The 22,375-nt window shown below is 34.5% G+C and overlaps 3 protein-coding genes across 4 annotated transcripts; 2 read left to right on the plus strand and 1 right to left on the minus strand.

The window, feature by feature from the left end:
* Nucleotides 1-6,424, plus strand: LOC103498595 (T-complex protein 1 subunit zeta 1). The gene is made up of 15 exons (XM_008461245.3): nt 1-263; nt 359-422; nt 656-791; nt 1,236-1,387; nt 1,480-1,527; nt 1,704-1,796; nt 3,000-3,106; nt 3,586-3,700; nt 3,784-3,870; nt 4,328-4,532; nt 4,764-4,858; nt 5,382-5,450; nt 5,538-5,645; nt 5,751-5,869; nt 6,052-6,424. The coding sequence occupies exons 1-15, from the start codon at nt 130-132 to the stop codon at nt 6,125-6,127; spliced, it is 1,608 nt and encodes a 535-aa protein (XP_008459467.1). The 5' UTR covers nt 1-129; the 3' UTR covers nt 6,128-6,424.
* Nucleotides 6,425-7,217: 793 nt separating this feature from the next.
* LOC103498594 (uncharacterized) lies at nt 7,218-10,849 on the minus strand. 2 transcript variants are annotated; one of them, XR_539624.3, is made up of 4 exons: nt 10,656-10,845; nt 10,378-10,525; nt 7,575-7,738; nt 7,218-7,417 (listed from the first exon to the last, which is right to left on the minus strand). XR_539624.3 is itself a non-coding variant. In XM_008461244.3 (3 exons), exons 1-3 carry the CDS (start codon nt 10,708-10,710, stop codon nt 7,672-7,674), a joined length of 270 nt encoding a protein of 89 aa, XP_008459466.1. In that variant the 5' UTR covers nt 10,711-10,849; the 3' UTR covers nt 7,218-7,671. The 2 variants fall into 2 exon arrangements, 1 of the variants encoding a protein (XP_008459466.1); XM_008461244.3 differs by having other exon boundaries at nt 7,218-7,738; nt 10,656-10,849.
* Nucleotides 10,850-12,034: 1,185 nt separating this feature from the next.
* LOC103498592 (ultraviolet-B receptor UVR8) lies at nt 12,035-18,814 on the plus strand. The gene is made up of 11 exons (XM_008461243.3): nt 12,035-12,245; nt 12,342-12,486; nt 12,584-12,694; nt 12,815-12,875; nt 13,666-13,784; nt 15,612-15,697; nt 15,997-16,198; nt 16,320-16,373; nt 16,833-16,946; nt 17,770-17,826; nt 18,437-18,814. Exons 1-11 carry the CDS (start codon nt 12,217-12,219, stop codon nt 18,620-18,622), a joined length of 1,164 nt encoding a protein of 387 aa, XP_008459465.1. The 5' UTR covers nt 12,035-12,216; the 3' UTR covers nt 18,623-18,814.
* Nucleotides 18,815-22,375: the final 3,561 nt, after the last annotated feature.

The raw sequence follows: 22,375 nt of genomic DNA on the forward strand, positions 1-22,375 counted from the left end.
GCCCAAAGCCCTAAAACCCTCTTTTGCCCGCCGTAGGTTCATTAGTTTTCCCTCCTAAACCATTTCCACTTTCACTCTCTTCCTTGCTTCTGCTCCTTCACTCAACTCCGCACCAAACTACCAGAAAAGATGTCGCTGAGAGTTCTCAATCCAAATGCAGAGGTTCTCAACAAATCCGCCGCTCTTCACATGAATATCAATGCCGCTAAGGGCCTTCAAGACGTTCTCAAGAGCAATCTCGGCCCTAAAGGAACCATCAAAATGTATGATATTATTTTCGATCTTCGTCGTTTTTCGCTTTCGAAATCTGCTTCAATGCTCATTTTTCCCTTACGTACTTCCGTTGTTGTCTGATCAGGCTTGTGGGCGGTGCTGGAGATATCAAACTCACCAAAGATGGCAACACTTTGCTTAAAGAAATGGTCGGTTCTCTTTCTTAAACCCTACATATACCTTAGATCTCTTATATCTACTGTATCTTTTTTAAATCGACGTGTTGTTATTGATTTTTTTTCTCCGGTGGGGTTTTTACAAAGGAGGAATATCGCCTCGGTTGTTGGTTTGTTCATATAGACGCTCGTTTTCTAACATGCCCATTACGTTCTACAAAGGGGAGGATGAATTTGCTAACTATATTTGTTTCCATTGGTTGCAGCAAATTCAAAATCCCACAGCTATTATGATTGCACGAACAGCTGTTGCCCAGGACGACACTAGTGGAGATGGCACTACTTCTACTGTGATTTTTATAGGCGAGCTTATGAAACAGTCAGAACGTTATATTGACGAAGGTTGGTACTTTGATCTTAGTGGTACCGCTCTTTGTAATTATGAGTTATAGAATGCCAATATTCTCTGTGGGAGCATGTCTTGGTACTTCTGAAACAATCGCTTGAATGATGGAGTTACAGTAGTCAACGATTCAACCTCAAGGCAGACATTTCTGTAGTGAAAATGTAGCTAGAAACACATTGTTGTTGAAATATGTATAGAATAAATAGCTGAAAGTCTCCCACATATTTAAAATCAACTTGAAAATTAGTCATCTTAAGATTCTATGACACATCTCTTTATCATATTGTTTTTGAAGCAGTAACCTCTTAATATCGGGAATGAGGCTTCTTTAACAGCTTTTAGAAAAATATGGTACAGGATTGGTTGACATTCTCCCATGGGTGTGTGTATTGTTGGCATTTTCTTCTTCTTTTTCTAATGTGATTTATTTATTGATATAGGCATGCATCCACGCGTCCTGGTTGATGGTTTTGAGATTGCCAAAAGAGCAACCCTTCAATTTCTTGAAAAATTTAAGACTCCTATTGTGGTTGGTGATGAGCCAGACACAGAAATTCTGAAAATGGTAGCAAGAACGACACTAAGAACGAAGGTTATTTGACCTAGACCTCCTCTTCTTATGAGTAATTTGTGTTGAAACTTTAGATGTATCATATCTTTATAATGGTTCAATCTCTTGTACAGCTGTATGAAGCATTGGCAGATCAGTTGACTGATATAGTTGTTAATGCGGTGAGTACTAATCTTTTAGGGACCACGAACCATGACATATATGCTCTGAGCTCAGTCTGAAAGCTCTAATTTTATACATAAAAATTATGATTATATGACATAGACTTTTCTACATACTACAATAGACGATCGCCTGTACCTTATTTTGCTAATGGGACGTGGTTGAATTATTACAGGTGCTCTGTATTCGTAAACCAGAAGAAGCCATTGATTTGTTTATGGTGGAAATTATGCACATGCGCCATAAGTTCGATGTTGACACTCGCTTGGTATGTCGAATAAATTATGACAACTTTTTTTGGATGGAAAATATTTTATTAGAAAACCCAAAAGGATGCTGAATGATAAAATATATTTGCTTTCCAAGAACCAAAGATAGCAGAAGTGATCTTCATTTGGCATTAATGAAAAAAAGAGTAATTACGGAATTGTTTAGCTAGAGAACTTCATGTTAGCAATGAAGAAGTTTAGGATCTTATTTACATCTCTACTCTCTTCTTTTAAAATTCTACTGAGAGGTTTGGTTTTAAGAACATGATTTGTTTGGATATTGTTTTCTTGCTTGTTGCTGTTAGTGGTAGCTATTGTATGTTTGAGGTTGGTTTATATTAAAACTAGAGCTAAAGAATAATCGGTCTGTGATGGAAAATGAATACATTTGTAAATTTTTGGAAAAAGACAGTTCAGTTCAGTTTTTGCTTTGCTTCCACTGTTCTGTTGTTGCTCATTGGTCGGTATGTTGTAGAGTGCTCTGTTGGTATGCAATGAGCATTCCATATCTGAGAATGTTCATAGTTCTGTTTACTAGTCATTTAATGGCTTTATTTCTTTTTTCATTTAGGTATTCCGAGTGTTTTATTTTGTTTTAAAGAATAATTTCATACCAATTACGAAATTGTATTTGTCAAAAAGTTTCTTGCACACCTCTTTTCATCCTGATTTTCTTTCCATTATATTTTTTTGTATGTCACTCTTTATCTAGTGAAATTGTGTGTTTCTTCGTCTTCCTCTTTTTTCCTGCCTTCTCCCATGACAAAAGCATTTGCCTGTCTATCTGCACTCCTGAATGAAAGTGCATTTATATTTTTCTGCCCCATGTATATTTTTGTGGCGGATACTTCTGTATTTTGTCTTTTCTAAAAGAGTGGTTCATCATCAAACATCTTTTATTTTCTATGTATCTGCTAATTTTAATGGAAAAGTGGAGATTGCTTTTGCCTTAATTTCTTAATGCTCGTTGTTGGAGTTCCTTGGCTGCAGAATTCTGCAATGATTTTGTTGGATTTATGTCGTTAAGAGTCTCTCTCTCTTTGTCTTCTTCTTCTTCCTAATCTCATTTGGTTAGCAGAGTTGGTAGATTTCTTCTCATTGTAATAGTTTTCTTAGACATTCTTGGACTTGTTGTTTCATCTTTCATTCATTTTTTTTAAAATACTACATCGTTTCTGAAGTCTTTAGTTGTCAATCACTAGGTTGAAGGCCTTGTTCTTGATCATGGTTCTAGACATCCTGATATGAAACGGAGAGCAGAGAATTGTTATATTTTAACTAGCAACGTGTCTCTGGAATATGACAAAAGGTACTGATCAGCCTTTCTTCTATTTTTAATATCTACGTGGATGGATAAGTTTGTTACTTGTGATTTTGATTCTAGATAGTGCTGTTTTTCTTTCCTAAATGTACAATCCATGCATGCATGTAAGTTGCTATCCTAGCTTGATGTAATATGGGATTAATGTTGGTGTGTTCTTGGAGAGGTAATCAACGAAACAAGAAAATCTGGGAATTTTTTTTTATTAATATCCTGTAATAAAGTAATAATAGCCTAAGATTTATTCTAAGGTTTTTACAACAAGTCGAAGGTGACCTATCACCTTTTTAACAAGTCAAAGAGTCTAAAGTGAGGATAAATTCCAGTAGGTAATTAACAACTAATTACATCATAATGGGTTGCACTAAACTAGTTATCTTGAATATGAAATGTGGATTGCATTCTTTTATAGCCATATATCATTATAATGTACTGTAAACATTTAAAACTTATGGCTTTTCTCTCAGTGAAGTAAATGCTGGATTTTTCTACTCTAATGCGGAACAGAGGGAAGCAATGGTTGCTGCAGAAAGGCGTCAGGTTGATGAAAGAGTTAAAAAAATCATTGAATTGAAAAACAAGGTAAGAGTGTTAAGGTCATGCATGTTAGTTATTAATACCATCTGCATTTCTTAACTGCTGTATTATATTCTCATCATTTGCAGGTTTGTGCGGGTACTGATAAGAACTTTGTTGTCATAAATCAAAAAGGAATTGATCCCCCATCTTTGGATCTGCTTGCAAGGGAAGGGGTAAGGCCATATTTCTTCAAGTTGTACTCATTTTTCCCCTTTTTAGTTTCTTCCCTTGATCTTTACTTTTCGTTACTTTTGGTTCACAACCGATTGTCTAAGCCTCCTCGTGAAAAGATTTATTTTAGCACTTGAAAGACTGACAAAACCTTAAAGCCAATACTATTACTGTACTAATGAAAAGTATTGAGAAAAAACTTTGTCCATCGTTCTGACCCAATGTACCAATTTATAGCTGTGCAAACACAATGTGTTTGCCTAACTTTAAAATCCGTTAACAGAATTCCAATGAGTATTGAAAGATGAATCTAGAAGCGACCTGTTATTTTCTTAGCATTTGATGAATTCTTTATGAGTCAAATTTTTATGAATGAACTTTATCTTTCTTGTGTCTTTCCTGAGTTGCTAGGAATAACTGATGTTGTATGGTTAATTGTCAATTCATATTGCCATGTAGATCATTGCCCTTCGTAGAGCCAAGAGAAGAAACATGGAAAGATTGGTTTTGGCCTGTGGAGGAGAGGCCGTAAATTCTGTTGAAAATCTTACTCCTGATTGCCTTGGATGGGCTGGTCTGGTCTATGAACACGTTCTTGGGGAAGAGAAATATACCTTTGTGGAAAATGTGAAAAATCCTCATTCATGCACTATCTTGATCAAGGGTACCTCTTAAAATCTTCATTCCTCAATCGCATGCAATCTTGTTCATCAATTATATTTTCTTTTTTGATGCTTTGGTGCACCTCCTGATTTGCCTTGCTTCCTATTTCCTTTGCTTTTTTGTATCCCTTTGTACTTTGAGCATTAGTCTCCATTAATTCAATGAAGAGACTCATTTCCGTTTCAAAAAAAAATTGTTTCTTTTTGCTCATTGGGTATCCCTGATGTTGTAGGACCTAATGACCACACAATTGCTCAAATTAAGGATGCTGTTCGTGATGGTCTTAGAGCTGTTAAGAACACCATTGAAGATGAATCCGTTGTCATGGTAAGCTTCGTATATTTTCTGACTGTAATTAGACATGCAGTTGAATCAATGAATGTGTCTTGTATCAAGTAGAATTATTTCTCTCCCATAATTCGAGATTCAATGGTTCATCATTTCACTAAAATGTCCAAGAAAGTGATGACCAAATCAGCAAGCATTCTGAATGCAAAGTTGGGGGGGGGGGGGGAAATAAATTATAACTACAACTAATGTGTTAGCATTTAGCATTATTTCTTAACCGCAAATTATTAAAAAAAAAAGATTTGCACGCACATGCATGTATGCATGTGTATATATATATAAAGTATCAACCGTTACAGCCTTGCAGCCTCAATTAGGATAAGTTGCATCGCAATTTATTTAGCTTCTTGACCCTATGAAAGAAAGAGGGGACCAAATTTTGTGTAATTCTTCTAGCTACGAAATAGCGTCTAGTAGACCGTTGGTTGAGATTGTCTAGCTACATTTGGCTGCCAATGTTTGGGATGTGTCCTTGTTAAGAAATGACTGGTGGATTTTTCAGGGTGCTGGATCCTTCGAAGTTGCTGCAAGACAATATCTGGTTAATGAAGTGAAGAAAACTGTTCAAGGAGTAAGTTTCCCTGGAAGCGTTGTCCAGTACCCTCTCACATTTTTCTGATTTACTTAATCTTATTGACCTTATCAACCTTTATTACAGCGTGCGCAACTTGGCGTTGAAGCTTTTGCTGATGCCCTTCTTGTGGTTCCCAAAACACTTGCTGAGAACTCCGGACTCGACACACAGGATGTGCTCATTGCACTTAAGGTATAGTCCCTTAACTCCCACTTTACTTGTCTGATAATTCTACCATTTCCTCCCATAAGAGGTAGTTAAAATTATTCTGAACTCATTCTTTCCATTTAAAATCAGGGGGCGCACGACCGGGGCAACATTGTAGGGCTAAGTCAGCATACAGGAGAACCAATTGACCCCCAAATGGAGGGTATCTTTGACAACTACTCAGTGAAACGCCAAATTATCAATTCTGGGTACATGGCACACCTTTTTATACAACCCCATTTAACCTTTTCCCCGTTCTTGGAAAAGTTCTCGCGCTTTTGATCATTAACAAATGTCTTATAGAAGTTGCCATACTTATAACTTTCTAGTATTTGCTATTAAATGGCCATATTTTTGGGTTGCTGATTTGGTTACCCTCGACTCTTTGCAGGCCTGTAATTGCATCGCAGTTGCTATTGGTTGACGAGGTAATTCGTGCTGGCCGCAATATGCGAAAACCTACTTAGGCACCGCCCAAATGTAATTTTTAGCTGTTTTTTTTTTGTGATCTGCTGGAGTGAGTTTTGAGCTACTTTCTTGTGTAAGATATACTGTTTGAGTTGTTGGGAAGCCTTTGCCCCCATTACTGTAGAACTTTTTCTTTTTATCCTTTTTTGTTCTCAGAAATGGAAAAGAAAAAAAAAATAGAGAAACCCCCCTTTCCCTATTTTTTTTGGAGGTATTTATAAACAATTAGGTAGTTATTTCTTACGTTTATTTTTTGTTTACATGGTGATTTGAGTGAAATGGGGAGTTTTGTGCAATTTCTTGGAATTATGCTTATTACTTTTTGGTGCACACCTTTTCCCTTATGGCTCTCAAGATATTCTTTACCACAGTTTATTCGAATGGAACCACATCTTTGTGTAAGATGGTCAATCACAGAACTCATAGTAAAATTAAAATAAAAGCCTTACCATTAGTTTCACCTATTCATGTTAATGTTTACTAACGGGACATTTGTAATTAAAGAAAAAATAAATGGAATCTGAATGTTTTTCAAGGATGAAAAAATCGAATGGATGTATAACACGAGTGGGACGCAGGCTACTTTTGCTAGATGAACTTTTTCCATTTAGATTATCTATAGAAAAAATGTTTTCAAGAATACATTTTCTTTTGAACATTTTTTTCAAAATGAATTCAAAATTTTAACTCTCCCATTTTTTGTTAGATTTTTTAGTGTTTGTATGCATAATTTTATTTAAAAACTTATTTTTTCAAAATTTGGTTGAATTTTCTTTAAAATGGATTATTTTCAATCTTATTTTTTAAAAATCCGTTTTGAGAAGTTATCAAATACCTTAAATTTTTCAAAAACTTTTTTTGTTTCAAATTTAAAGAATAAAAAAATGAAGTCATATTATAGGGAACCAATGTCAACATTTTGAAGTTTGACGATGGATGCAAAATAAAAAATAATGGCCGAATTTTACATGTACCCCTACGAGAGTAGAGGATAAGATAACTGTACTGGTCCAATCTCTATGTTAACAAATATTGAATTTGATAAACTAGAGATTGAAAATTTTCAAACATTTGGAGATCAAAAGACAATTGTCAATAACAGAATTTAAACTTCATATTATTCGCCATTCTTCTTTTACACTCCAAGCAAGTCAAGGACGCCGAAGTCCGTAAATCAGATTATGGCTTTCTCTAGTCTAACAACTAGGATCCTAAATGGCAAATGGAAGGAAACTTTAGCATTCGGCAAAAATTATATTGAAGACAACTCGTTCCTTGTAAAGATATGCCTGCAAAAATGGTAAAGATTATGATTTAACGTAGAAGAATAGCATTGGATTTTATACATGAAGAGATCAAAGATCATTCTTATGCCAAAAAACCAGAATTTCTTTGCTTGTTCAGATCACAAAATGAAAAAAGCCTCAACTTTCGTCCAAGTCTTACTAATATCAATACTTCAGTGACAATCATCTGATAGTGCGCCTGAGACTGATACATAACATTAATCTTCAGTTCTCATTGGGTAATGTTATACTCTTTCTCAAGGCTTCCCATCATGTTGAAGTGCATATTCCCGCTTCATCTCGTCCAACACGGAGTCGTTAGTGCTGGAAAACGAAACAAGAACAGATGTTCAATTAGGATATAAAGCTATCAATTGATGAAGAATGCTCTGCATTGTCATGAAAATTTGAATCTATACTTGTCCTATCTAATTCAAAGTACAATATGTGTAACATTGCTATCATTAGATACATTGTGTGTTAACTAAATTGGGTGTTATATTTCAATGAACTCTGGTTAGGATCGTGATAAAACCTTTTTCTTAATATCCGGAATATCTGAACCAGCTTACACGCACCTCAACTAATCTCACAGGTCAACTTACCTCACCTTTCAATATTTGGGTGTCAAGGAAACTCGTAGGAAATTAATTCCTAAATAGTTGACTATCATAGATTGAACCCATGACCTTAGTTATTATTGAGACTATGCCTCATTTTTTTCTACTAGGCCAACTCATGATGGTTATTTTTCTCTAATGGAAAAAAAATTAGAGAACCAAGGGCTCTAATTTCCTATCTTCTTCCTCTCCATTAAAATGGAACTAGGGAAGGCCAGTTTCAGAATGAAAACTTTTCTTTAGAATGCATCAGAAAGTTAGCAGTTTGGTCGAATCATTATTAACTATTAAATAGCAATACAAAATTGATCATATAATATCCTTAACCCTATCTATTCAGTTAAATATAAGCTTTTCTCAAAGAGCACTACCGTTTGGTTCTATATAATAGGGTATGAATTCTCCAATCAAATCATCAATATTGATCAAACCACTTTATATTTGTGGTGTTAGGTACTACTCTGACTCATAACCTGCCGTAAATCCCACCTCAAAACTCTATTCACGATCCTCTCACATAAGTTATGGTCAACGCTAGGTTCTTCCTTTTGATACCGAGTCCACTAGGTTGCACTCACTCAAGTTACTAAAATGAGCACCATCTCGCCCATAGTTGGCTCAACCAGATGCTCATTCTCCCAACAGACTCTTGATCATGCCCGTTGTATGTACATGCATTCTTTTTACTCTGTGCACCAATAGCCAGCTTGAGCTTAGGGGCAGTTTGGTGCCCCAACTAGAAGTTGGTGGACATTCCATGTTTGGTGCACTAAGTATAATAGTGGGATGTAAAATTTATAACCTACAACTAAGTATAGTAAATACTATTCCAAAACCCTCTTTGGTACACTATTTACCATTTGTCATCCACCTTTTCTTTTCTTTTTTGCTAAACTGTTTGCTATTTACAACCTGAACAAAAATAGTTTAAACCTCAAACACAAACTATTATAACCCATAAGAAATAGTTTGCACCCCAAATATTAACTATTATTATCCACTGGCTATAATAACCGACTCAACGCTCTAAACGCCCCCTTAGTGTTTTTATCTTGCCTCTACTCAAGAACTGAACTGACTCTTAATCAGAATCAATAATCTTCGGGGTTTACAGAACCAATACAGGGTTCTTTACATAAAAGCCCAAAAGAAATAACAACCCAACTGACCTTCAAACAATAAAATTAAATATAGTTCAGAAAGCAAAGATAACTAACAATCCTAACAAGGACAAGACCATTGCATTGTGGATGCACTATTGCTTGGTGCACTTGATAAATTATAACACCCAAGATGACTCTTATTTCTCTTGCTAGGACAAGGCCATTACTAGCTGATAACTGCCGCATAAGACTGCCCCACCTAGATCATGTATATATAACCGCTGCCATTTGGTTGTAGGCATATATCTATAACCAAACAACGAACCCTTACATTTTTGTAAAAGCTTGCTTGAACATCCATCTCGTGGTACAGCATCACTTAATGCTCCTGTTGAGCCATAGATATTATTGATTTCAGGGCTATACCCTCTAATTAAACTCTTCGTCCTTAAGAAAAAGCACAATGCATGCGAACTGACATTAACGAAAAGATTTTTGCTACCATTAAAAATCATTATGCCGACTCGCCCACTCTATAGGTGATTTGTGGCCTGCAGGTGATGAAGAATCACATCCCCAACCCCACTCGAAATATATTCTAAGAAAAAACCTTTTTCATTTTTATGAAAATTTTAACCATCATGACTTGCTCCGCGCTAAATAGGGGGCATGATCTTGATAAAGGGCAAAAAGGTTACGAAATCAATCAACAATGATCATCCACCTAGGATTTAATATTCAACGACTTTTCTACCCACATATTGTTGTAGAGGCAGGTGAGTTGTTCCTTGAGATTGGTAATTGAGGTGTGTTCAAGTTGACCCAAATGCTCATGAATATCAAGAAAAAAAAAAAATCCATGAACATGGAAGGCGGTAAGTACTAAGTAGTTATTCATCTCCATAAGAGTCGCATGTTGGGCCATATGACTACTGCTCTTGACTTACGATCCATACTAGGCATACTAGGCATTTCAGTGCCACCAAAATTTCTCTGAACTCAAACTCAATCCTTTGAAATTACGATCCATACTAGGCATTTCACAAATCATACCGGCACCTAAAGTTGCTACCACTGAAACGCTCAATTAACAGGCTATACAAACAGTGTGTCTTATCAATTAAACTAAACATGATGATAATGCGCATTGTTATGAACAGAAGAGAAGCCAATCTGAACAAAACGCAGCTGAAATTTCACACAACCACCGAAAAGCAAAACAAAACAATCAGAAACTCACTATAAGTGAAGACAATTGTTCAATTCTTTAGCTTGATTACGACACTTGAAAATGACAGATAACGTTCTGCCATAAGCGCATTCAGCATATTTCGAAGCGTAATGATCGCACTCCTTCAACGCTTTCTGCTTCATTTTGCTGCGTAAAGCTGGAAATGAACAAAAAAAGAAAAAAAAAACCATTAGCAGATTTCCAAAAGGCTTCTACGCCACTTGCAGATATACTAAACTCATAAATTTAAGTGACCCATCAACAAAAAGAGCAAGAATTGATAATACCTTCCTCTACTTTCTTCTTCACATGATTTTCTCGAGCTTCCTGAATGTAACCCATGAATTAGCAGTCAAATCCCCTTGATTTCGTCGGAAGTAGGACGTTCGAAGCCAACTCCGGAGTCTCAATTCCGATTCCCCAGTTCACTTTTATTTTATTTATTTATTTACTTCCGTTGAAAACTTAAAACCCAAAACCCTAACTTTAATGAACCGTTTTTTAGGGTTATATACATTTTTTCTCTTTTAGGTTAAAGTTTGTGAGATTGATGTCTATTTGGTCTTAAAGTTTTAAAAGATTCTCTTTAGTTTCGAAAGTTTTGAAAATCATTCTAAATTACCCTCAAATTTTCCTTTTTAGTATAACTATGGAATGTGATCAAACATTCAATAGCAGAAGACGAAAGGGATATCAATTGAACGAAGCTCATTTTGACAGCTAGTATGAGGTTCATCTTGACAACGGGTATGAGTGATATTTGATTGACTAAGCTAATGATGGTGTAACTTAAAATTACACCTCAATAATCGATTTTAAGTTCTGTCACAAGTAGAGAATTGAGATTCAATTGGTCTATATTTCTTCTTTGATGACAAAGTTTGGACAAGAAGACTCACTCGATATTCACATGCTTTCTATACAATAGGGATGGGAGATTCAACCACATATCTCTCGGTAACTAATACATTCATATGTCAATTGAGTTATACTCACTCTAATCCAAGTAAACATAAGCAACACATGCGATGCAACAATGAAAATTCTAGTGTTACTAATAAAAGAAACACAATTTGATGACCGTGTGTAATATTGTACTATTTTAATAACCCTTGTATTAGACTCTCACTTAACATATTGTAAAAATAAAATTACCAGTTTTATTATCAAAGAGAGTGTTCAATCAGAAACATCTGTCATCATTATAAACTCTCATTGTTTGACAAAAAAATATGCAGGTCTCACGACTAGACAATTAATTCGATTTTATAGCTTAGGACCGTTTGACGCAAAGATTATCTAGGACTAAAATAACAATCTTTTGCTAAAGTAACTATTTGAAAATATCTAATTAACTATGATAAACACTATTTTAAAACTCCTAATTTGCTACCATTTTTACTATTTCTCTATCAAATTAAAATAGTCTGCATACTAAACACATATTATTATTATCTAAACTAAAATAATCAATATTTCAAATACAAACTATTTTAATTATACTGTAATAATATAGAAGTATAATATCTCATTCCTTATTGAAAAAAACATGGGTCTAGAGTTCCAAACTCTTTAAACAACCCTAAATATTTTATGAAAATTCCCGCCATTTTCTTTACTAAGTTGGAGATGATAGAGCTGACCTAATTGTCTGATTCTCTTTTTGATTGCCTTTCACTTTCAATCACCTTTTTGCTTTTTTCATTTTCATCTTTATCTGTTTTTCACAAAGGTTTTTCATCTTTATTTTATTAGCATTTCTTGATCATAAGCAGATCATTATACTCGGATTTGTTTAGCTCAAATTCCTAATTTAGCACGCCACCCACTGCTGGAGGCTTCTTTTCAATGGCTGCCGGTACTGCCATCATTGCTTGGTCCGTAATCATGGTTGTCTCTAATGTTGTGCTGTAGTTGTTAATGATTGATAGCAACTGAATTGATTGACCAAAACATGTAAACGAATTTGTCAGGGGTTCTGGAGAAGATGGGCAACTGGGGTTGGGGAATAACGAAGAAAGGGAATGGGTTTGCGCCATTAAAGCCCTTGAGTCTCAGAATGTTTGTTCTGTTGTCGCTGGTAGTCGGAATTCTCTCGCCATATGCGAAGATGGGAAGGTCAGTTACGGTTTATTCGAATTGCTCTCTTTGAAGCTTATGTTTTAATTCACTTCTGGTCGTTTTTCTGGTTTTAAATTTGTTGGGGAATTTGTAGCTGTTTACATGGGGTTGGAATCAGAGAGGAACTCTTGGTCATCCAGCAGGAACCAAATCTGAGAACGTTCCCAGCCAAGTGAAAGCTCTTTCTAATGTTAAGATTGTACAGGTAATCAATCTAACTGAGGTTTTTTTGCATGTAGTTGTTGATTTTTGTGCTGAAGAACTTCTGTTTAATACTTGATTAATGTTCTAGAAAGAAGTTTCATATGGTAGTCCTGTTTTTTAGGCAGCGATTGGTGGATGGCACTGTCTGGCTGTGGATGATCAAGGCCGAGCTTATGCATGGGGTACTTGAGTTTCTTTTTAAAGCTTATTTAGGAATTGGAAGTATTTATAGAAGTTCTAAAATGATAAAATCATGTACCGATCAATTTTTATCTTTTTAAACAAACATTCCAAAAGTTATTTTCAATGTTGTAATCATAGATTCACAGTCACTGACATAGGATCCACAAAATCCTTTAGCTAATTTATTTTATATGTTTTTGGAAGCTTTGACAATAAAATAACAATGGGCTAAACTACCCAGGTCAATTTTGTCTTGGTATGACATGTACTAGTGAACTTTATTTCATCGAAGAGTAGATGGAAGTTGATATTACCATTCTATTTTGAGGCATTACAATTTACATAAAGACTTTAACTTAGCGTGTAATCATAGATCAGTGAAGTTTTTATGTATTAGTGAGGGGTTAAAGCTCTTGTGAATCTTAGAAGACAAATCTTAAGGGTTAAAAACTTGTGATTTTGCCTCAGAGTGCAAGTTTCAAAATCTTTTTGAAAGAATGCTAGTCTTGTATTTAGTATCATTTACCATCTGGGAGAGAGAAGAAATATTACTTCTTTGGATTGAGTTTTAACATTTTTTGTATTCTGTACTAGCTTCATGACTGACAGTATGGGTAACAGATTAACAACAGAGCAGAATTATGTTATGCCTAGTCAACTTTTTCTTTTTGGTCTTGAAGCAAATGAGGGGGGTTAATTGGAACCGAAAATTGATTGGGGAAAGTTTTCCTGGCGCATTATATTTTAGATCAAGCTAGGCAAGTAAGTATTAAAGTTTGTATGGTGCAGGTGGTAATGAATATGGTCAGTGTGGTGAAGAACCTGAGAAGAAAGATGACACTGGTAGGCCACCGAGAAGAGATATAGCAATTCCTCAACGATGTGCTCCAAAGCTAATAGTTCGTCAGGTAATATATTTGTGAACTTTTTTCCCTTCCTTTTGTTAGAAACAATTTCATTGATGTATGGAAGTATTTATTTTGGATCACGTTTGTGTATTAGGCAGTCACTTGGACAACGCAGCCTGTACTTGCAATCGCACTATTATTGCCCCTTCAATTAAGCTTGCCTACCTGAATTCCTGGAAATGAACTATTTGGTCCATTACCAAGAAAACATATTTTTTGCTGTGTTTGATAATTTATCAGATGAAATAATTCTTAAGAGTGATAGCTATTTGCAATATGATTTTTTTAATCTTATCTCGGATTCTCAAAATAACATTTCTAGCCATATGCCAATTGAAGATATCCACACATCCCAAAATGAGCCATTGTGACGCTGATATTGAGAATGAAGAGTAATCACTTGTATGGGCCAGACTAATTAATTGCTGTCCTTCTCCAGAAGATTAGCATAAATTTTCACGATTATCTTATCCAAAAAAAAAAGGAAAAAAGTTATTAAGAACATTGCCGTAAACGGGAAAAGGATGGCCTGTTCTCTCGTGAATCTCTGTTTTCTGGCTGGTCAACTTTGTGGTAAGTGTTCCCTCTTTCTTGATTATCAAAGATTTTCTGGAGAATGAAAATAGCCCCATCCGCACAGGCCTCAAATAGTCTTTATTTGGTCCTTGGTACTGGGATGGAAATGAACTAATACTAAAGATTCTAATTTTTCAAGAAATCTCTACTTAAAGCTTTCCCTTAACTGGTGCTATATGTGAAAACTTGTTAGGAAGATGCCAACCATCTCTCTCTCTTCTTCCATGGCTATAGGTTTACAAAATAAGTTATTGATGGCTTTCAGTCCAGTTGATGCTTACCTAATTAGTACCAAAAATTTCACTATTGAGTCTGCGGGTCAGTTTTCTCTTTAAAGTTTAAGCTAACACTTTGTGAAATAGTTTTTTGAATGTCTTGGTTGAAGAAGTATTATAGGAGACTGTTAAAAGCGGTGAAGTAAAGTAGACACTGAGTTATGTGGAAACCCAAGTATCGGGAGAAAAATAACGATTGACTTTCTTATTAATTTCTCATATTAACAAAAGATACAAAAGGGAAGATAAATAGGTTACAGCTTATGATAAGAAAGGAAAGGATATTAGGGTAAATCCTTCCTTGGGCCAAGCCCACTAATTCTAACAAAGATTATTTGAAGGAAAGGAGAGAACACTCTAGCTCTTGATGGACCTTATTTATTATAATAGTACTATTTACACAGACTACAAATGCTTGAATAAGTTCACTTTTGGATCAAAGTGTGGAGCTGGATTATGTGTTTCAAGATTTACTAGATTGGAAAGGCAGACCAAGCTTGACAGCCGGAGCAATTTTCCTGGCATTATTTGAATCACCCTAATGCTTTTGGGGCTCATCGGAGTGGCCCCTTAACAGATCTATGAAGGGACTGCCCTGCATTTGTACACAAGAAAGCCATTATTGATGAAGGGGATTAAAATGTTTTTTTCCCCTTAAATAACCATGTTTGGGAGTAGCTTATAAATACTTTTACTAAACTTATGGGATACATGCTTAGCTGCAGAATACTTAGCATCCTAAACACATGGTTAATGTGGTCTTTAAGATGAGGAATTCAATGTCATTTGGATTTGAAGCTTGCCTGTTAGATGACTAGGCTTCTGAGGTCCAGATTATTCTTGATCTTATTACATTATCGATTACTTTGGCACAATTTGTTCCTGAAATTACATGCAAGTAGGTAGATATACACAGACCAAAGGTTTGGTTCGTTCTGGTATGCCCCTTTTTCAATCTCCTTTTTCTTTGTCATAGGTTGCTGCAGGAGGTACACATTCTGTGGTACTTACACGTGAAGGACATGTATGGACATGGGGCCAACCTTGGCCACCTGGAGATATGTATGGTCTCATAAATTTTAATATCTCTGAGAGCATTTCTATTTTGTTTACTTATTTTGAACTATAATGGTAATTTTTACGATGCCATAGTTATCCATATAGATATTTTCATCAACTAGATTTGCTTATTTTAAACTACAATGACCATCGTTTCACTGTCGTAGACATTTTCTTTTTGTTTTTTTGTCAAGACTCTTGTCATTGTTGTTATTCACATATTAACTACAATTGTTTCTAGTACTTAGTCTGTTTTCATTGTATGAGTGATACTAGTATTTTAAGAGTGTATTGTTTTGCAGCACGCAAATTTCTGTTCCTGTACGGGTTCAAGGTCTCGATATGGTGAGGCTTATTGCAGTTGGGGCATTTCATAATTTAGCTCTCCAAGAAGATGGAACTTTATGGGCATGGGGAAATAATGAATACGGACAGCTTGGAACTGGTGACACACAACCAAGATCACAGCCAATTCCTGTTCAAGGGCTTTCTGGTCTTACTTTGGTTTGTGTTCCATCTTTTTTTTTGGACTCAAAGACGTATTTCCTATGTTTAGCCATTAAAATACAAGTAGCTGATATGGATGGCTACCTTGTTAATTATTTTACCACATCTTTATCCAAAGGTTGACATTGCAGCTGGAGGATGGCATTCAACTGCATTGACAGATAGCGGAGAGGTGAGTACTCTCTCTCTCTCCCCCCAATACATATTGTAGTACATTATACTAATACATTATTTGAGAGAAGCCGATCTCCATAGAGACGAGAGCTGTATAATTATTGGTGTTTTCTAGCACATTTGCAAAGAAATACCTTCCACAATTCCATAAGAATTTCAATCGTTTGGGCCTGGCATTGATTCTAGTACAAAGTACAAAGTACAAACATGACATAACGTGTACTTGCATTTGTTGTGTTTAAGTGCTTATATGTTAAACATCGTTCTGCTTGATAATCGATCAAATCCATCTTTTCTTGAGATTTGGGAAGACAAAAAGTTCTAGTTCATAGTTGAAAACTTAAACAGCAAAAGATAAGGTATGATAAATTGATGAATTACTGACTCGTTCAAGATCGAATGATGCATCCTCCATTGTCTATGTTTGACTAGAAAGATTAAGCTGACGGTATTGCAGGTCTATGGATGGGGACGAGGAGAACACGGGAGGCTTGGGTTTGGAGACAATGACAAGAGCAGCAAAATGGTTCCTCAGAAGGTTCAACTTCTCTCTGGAGAGGAAATTGTTCAGGTAACAATCATTCCATTTGTATGATTTTGCCCCCCCACTTCTGCCTAAATCTGGGAAGTGTCGTAAAGGCTGAATGAATTTAGATTTTATAAGTTAGTTATAACGGAAGTATAGATATAATGTTCTAGTGACATGATATTTAGTTTGATACACGAATGGGAAAAGAAACATTTCCCGTTGGTTTCATACATTCAATCTATAAAATAATTCTTCTTTGCTAATCTGATTCAGTTCTGGTTTGAAAAGGATAACAGTTTGGTTTCTTTTATACACCCATAAAAAATATAGTTCCTTACAAACAATAAGGATCACGGGTTTGATAAAAGACTTTGAGGGAGTGAGTTCAGTCTATGATGGCCAGTGACCAACATACCACTTATCTAGAATTTAATATTCTACAAGTTTTTTTGAGACTAAAATTCTGTAAGTCAGGCGGATTGTCTCGTAAGATTGGTCGAGGTATGTGCAAGCTAACTTGGATGCTCACGAATACAAAGAAAAGTTTCTTATTAAATAAATAAAAGGTGTATTTTATATAATAGTTCAATATTATGTTTCAATTGTGGCTTGCACTCCTAGGCAACAGAGTGACTACCAAAAGGAATTAACTGTCGTTGGCTTCTTCTTTTTCTTCTTTTCCCCCCTTTTCCCCTCTTTCTTTCTTTCTTCAAAACAAGAAAAGAAAGATAAAGGATAGTCAAATATTGCGAACACTTGAATTAAATTTAAGGATCATGCTGTGAATTAGAGATTAGAGATGCCGTTATTATTTGACAGAAGTAGAAATCTTTTGAATGTGCCTCAATCTCATTCATTTGTACAGGTATCATGTGGAGGCACACACTCAGTTGCAGTAACCAGTGACGGCCGCATGTTTTCGGTTAGTCTTATTCAATAACCTTATTTGAGACATCATCATATGGTGAAACCAGTTATGGTTATTTGCTTAATTCCGTTGAACTTTTTCATTTGTTTAAAAATGCACACATTTTTTTAAAAGTTGCTATATTACCCTTGACGTTTGACAATTGTTTCAAAACTACCTTTGGGGATTAGAAATCCACTAGAATGTTGAACAAAAATTGAGCCATGGAACTATATGGCGGTAGCCTAGAACAGAAGGTGGGACCCAAACTCCACCACACTCATTTCGTATCCCAATTTTAATCTGAAATTCATATGGATTCTACTCCCAAAATATCTTCGAAATGTTTGTGGAAGGTCCAATGGGGATATTTTCGAAACAAAGGGTAAATTGGGAGTATTTTCTGCAATATAACCAAATAAAAAGTACGGAAAGTTCAAGGATTACAACAATGTTTAAATCACTATTAACCAAAGTCATTGTCTTATATTATAGATACACTACATTTAACTCTAGATTTAGAACTATTTTGAAATCCGCAATCTTCTCATTAAATTTGTTCTGATTCTAAAATCTCATTGTCCAGTCTTTGTTATATTCTTCTTGTTTTATATGTTAATTGCAGTTTGGGCGAGGCGACCATGGGAGGCTTGGATATGGAAGGAAGGTAACAACTGGGCAACCAGAGGAAGTTCCGATTGACATCCCACCTCCTCGGGGGAGGACTGAGAATGGCCGTTGGATTGCCAAGCTTGTTGCCTGCGGTGGCCGCCATACATTAGCTCTGGTACAATGGAAACCTGAGGATTAAGCTAAATAACTAATGGTGGTTAGATTCTTCAGATGACCATCTTCTTTCTTTCTATAATAATTATGGGATTAGACTACCTCGATTAGCAGCTCTGGAAGAATGGATTGTGCATTGTTGATTGTTTTTATCTATTCTGTGTAGTAAAAACTTGCATGCATCAATTTTACGTAATAAAAGACCAGTTTAGTAGCACCTTGTTTCTTCTTCTTTTCTCTTTCTTTATCCATGCGGTGGTGGGAGATGGAACTTCAACTTCACAGAAGATATTGGTTCTTTATCTCTTTCTTTATTTATCTTTTAAAGAATATAGTAGCATATTTCTTACTTCTGTTAAACCCCCCACAATTATTCAATTATTGTTAATAATTTTGATGATTCTAGGTTGTTCACGTAAAATTTCTTGACAAACGTGTTTTTTGGAATTGAACTTCTATTTATGTTAATTTGATGCGATGTAATTTGATCTCTAGTACTTGATCAATCGATTCTCTTCTAATTGAATGTGTACGCTTGATTTAAAGAAACAGAGTTCATGTTCTTGAAGTTGAAATCTCGGAAGAATATTTGGAATGTTCAACCTCCAAGATTTAGGGAGTGTGTCGAATGTTAGGAGAAAGCAAAATTTTCGAACCTTCAAATGAAGGAGATTCACCATTTATAGAGTTCTTTGATGGATTTTTTTATGGCCTTAGGTTGTAGGTCCATGGATCCAACTATATGTATTTATGTATTATTTAATATTTGAGCTAGATTAATTTTTTTTTGGTTCAATGGTATTTTTAGCTATATTTAAATGGACAAAAATAATTAACTTGATCCAACCATAAAGACGACAACTCTACTAGTCTTGTCTTCAATTTTAATTTGGGATACATGTCAAACATTTTGTAACTTCACTAACAATTTGTGATTGGTCTAAAATTTTTCATATTCACCGTAATTTGTGATTGGTCTAAAATTTCTCATATTCACCGTATGAAGTTTGATTTGTTCGCATGTTGTTAATTATATTAAATATGTTAAATGACAGTATTTTAATTTTGAGGGTCATTTTTTAGTGATGGAGCGGGGTGGGGTGGTATTGATGCCGGTTGAGCTAATCTCATTTTTCTTATAGGATTTCAAACTTTCAATATTGTATCTAATGAATTTTTTAATGAAAAACAATAAGTGTCAACTAATTTAAACTCATTTTTATTTAATTTTTTTATAAAAATTACTTAAAATACACTTCAAAAGCTATTCTAGGTGGTTGATAAGTACTTCAATTTTTTTCAAATGACTTTTTTTTAGTTAAACACTTGAAAATATATGATAAACACTAAAAAATTTAAAAGGGTTTTGAAGTGTTTTCGTTCACTTCTAAAAGAAATATCATTCCAAAAAAATCATTATGATTAACTTGATACGCATATACAAATGTATAACAAATGAGTCAACTTATATCTAAATATAACATCAGTAATAGATATCAATAGATATCTATAGTGTCATTATTAGATAGAAAATATTTTCAACAAAATAATAAAATGGTTTTAATTAGAATACAATTGAACTAATTATTTACTTATTTTAACATTCTCAGAAGAAACTTATGTTAACATAATCACCACAGTTCTCAATTGAAAAAGAATATAAAATCAACAAAAGATGCAAAGTGAAAGGCAACAAACAATATATTACATTTACCTAAGAAACATAAAAGAAAACAAACAGAGGGAGGGCCTGAGATGAAGGTGTGGGATTCCTCTAGATGTCATTAGGATAGGGCCATATAATATACTTAGGCTTAAACAGATCATTGTTCATTCACCTCATGAACCAACAGGTAAAACCCAAAACAAGAAGGAGACAAAAAGAAATAAAATTAATAATTTTTTTTTTAAAATTAAATTGAAGTTTGAATCAATTTGAAATATCTAAATTTTTATGACTTTTAATTAATATTTGAACTTCTAATCTTGTTCATGTCTGGTCTCTTATTTGAACCTTATGTAAAATTCATGCCTTTAATAGATACAAATTTGTAAGTTTAGGCTCACTTAGCTTGATGATGATTTGAATTTTTTGAAATATGTTATTAAGTTTTATAAACACTAATATTCATTATGAATTTCTGTCTTTTGTTACCTACATTCAAAATGTATCAATCAAATTTCAAGTCGATTTTTTAAAATTACTAAAGAAAACTAGTTTTGAAAATTTACTTTTGGTTTTGGTATTTGGTTAAGAACAAGCCCTATTCTCAAACAGAAATACGAAAATTGTAGCAATGAAATTGGGTGAAAACAAATAAAATTTCCGAAAAAACTTAAAACTAAGAATGAAAAAGTGATACACTGAGTTTTATTAATACTATAATTGACACAAAATCACAACATAGCTGTACTGTCAATGACTAATTATAACAATATTGAAGATTAGATAAAAACATAAATAAAAATTTAAGAATCACACTTTGTAATTTAAGAAAAGAACGAGAGCTTTGTATACCCATCGAACCACCTATTTATGAAGGTATCACTTCAAACGTCAAAGTATGATAAATGCACTAAAGATGTGTCAACTTAGTTGACGTATCTTGATGCACCTCCTAATTTCTCTCTCCTCTAGTAACTTATTTGAAAAGATGTGTTAGTGGATGAAATAGTAAATATTTTATTTGGTTAAGTATGGAGAGACCAACCCATAGTTAGGTTAGGATCAGGTCACAAGTTTTTTTTAACTAAGTATAACGACTGATCAATATGGTTAACCATCCAAATCATAAGTTTATTTGTCTAAGTATGAAAACTAACGCATTTATGGTCAACCATAATGCCTAAGTATATGTAAGCCGACTCATAAGGACGATGACAATAGAGAGTAGAAAGAGGTTGATCCCAAATGAAGCAAAAATTTATGTCTAAGTGTTGTGTTTTTGCACATGCTTGGGTTATTAAGTGAAATAAATATGATAGTTCATAACAGTTAGTGACTCGAGAAGTTAATTACCAAATAATCGTTACCAAATCTATTTCTATATGATCGAGAGAGAGCAGCCCTCACGACATTTGGTATGCTAAAGCATATTCTGAACTCTATACTCTCTAGTTCTCTAGGCCGATATATTACTGGCTCGATCATCTGAGTATTGGTTCGCAACCACGACACTAGTGTGAGATTTTTCTCTATTTTAAGTTACTATGACATTGATAAACAAAATGGATACATAAAAACGAAGAAGAAAACAGTACTGTCGTCATCACTAGTTAGCGACATCAAGCCATAGCAACTAAATACAAGCATTTTTCTAAGTAAATCAGAACATATATATCCACAAAGTGATCTCCATATAATTTTTATTATTGTTAGAAAGCAACAACACAATCAACTACAAACTACGTCAAGGGACACAAGCAAAGAAAACCACTTAATTAAGGTATGGTATGTGTGAAAAAAGAAAAAAAAATCTCTACTCTTTCAACAAACATAAGCACAAGTAAGAGCACAAACATACGTTGTGGCAACTTCAGCACATGAAAAAATGTGACGTTAAATTAGTTCTTGGTGCAAAAGATAATGCCTCAGCTGATCTTTTACAGAAGAAGGAGAGACTTCAGTTATATCCATAGAGAAACTACTTAGATGTTAACAACTACCGCTAGAAAGCCAGATTCATCCCTGATGTGCGATGGCAATTGAAGGATAAAATACTATGTAACTGTTGGATAATACATTCTTAGATTTCTAATTGTTGTTCAAGTAGATCAG

This window comes from Cucumis melo, chromosome 9 (genome assembly GCF_025177605.1).
Source record: "Cucumis melo cultivar AY chromosome 9, USDA_Cmelo_AY_1.0, whole genome shotgun sequence".
NCBI classification, from domain to species: domain Eukaryota; kingdom Viridiplantae; phylum Streptophyta; class Magnoliopsida; order Cucurbitales; family Cucurbitaceae; genus Cucumis; species Cucumis melo.

Excerpts from the sequence above, each read along its gene's own strand:
- LOC103498594 (XM_008461244.3), bottom strand. The coding sequence starts at position 10,710 with ATGGGTTACATTCAGGAAGCTCGAGAAAATCATGTGAAGAAGAAAGTA. Across the intron at positions 10,526-10,655 it reads GAAGAAGAAAGTAGAGGAAG|CTTTACGCAGCAAAATGAAG; the intron begins GTATTATCAATT and ends GTTCATTTCCAG. Across the intron at positions 7,739-10,377 it reads AACAATTGTCTTCACTTATA|CACTAACGACTCCGTGTTGG; the intron begins GTGAGTTTCTGA and ends TTCGTTTTCCAG.
- LOC103498595 (XM_008461245.3), top strand. The coding sequence starts at position 130 with ATGTCGCTGAGAGTTCTCAATCCAAATGCAGAGGTTCTCAACAAATCC. Across the intron at positions 264-358 it reads CCTAAAGGAACCATCAAAAT|GCTTGTGGGCGGTGCTGGAG; the intron begins GTATGATATTAT and ends TTGTCTGATCAG. Across the intron at positions 3,701-3,783 it reads TCATTGAATTGAAAAACAAG|GTTTGTGCGGGTACTGATAA; the intron begins GTAAGAGTGTTA and ends CATCATTTGCAG.
- LOC103498592 (XM_008461243.3), top strand. The coding sequence starts at position 12,217 with ATGGCTGCCGGTACTGCCATCATTGCTTG. Across the intron at positions 12,695-12,814 it reads CTAATGTTAAGATTGTACAG|GCAGCGATTGGTGGATGGCA; the intron begins GTAATCAATCTA and ends CCTGTTTTTTAG. Across the intron at positions 12,876-13,665 it reads AGGCCGAGCTTATGCATGGG|GTGGTAATGAATATGGTCAG; the intron begins GTACTTGAGTTT and ends TGTATGGTGCAG.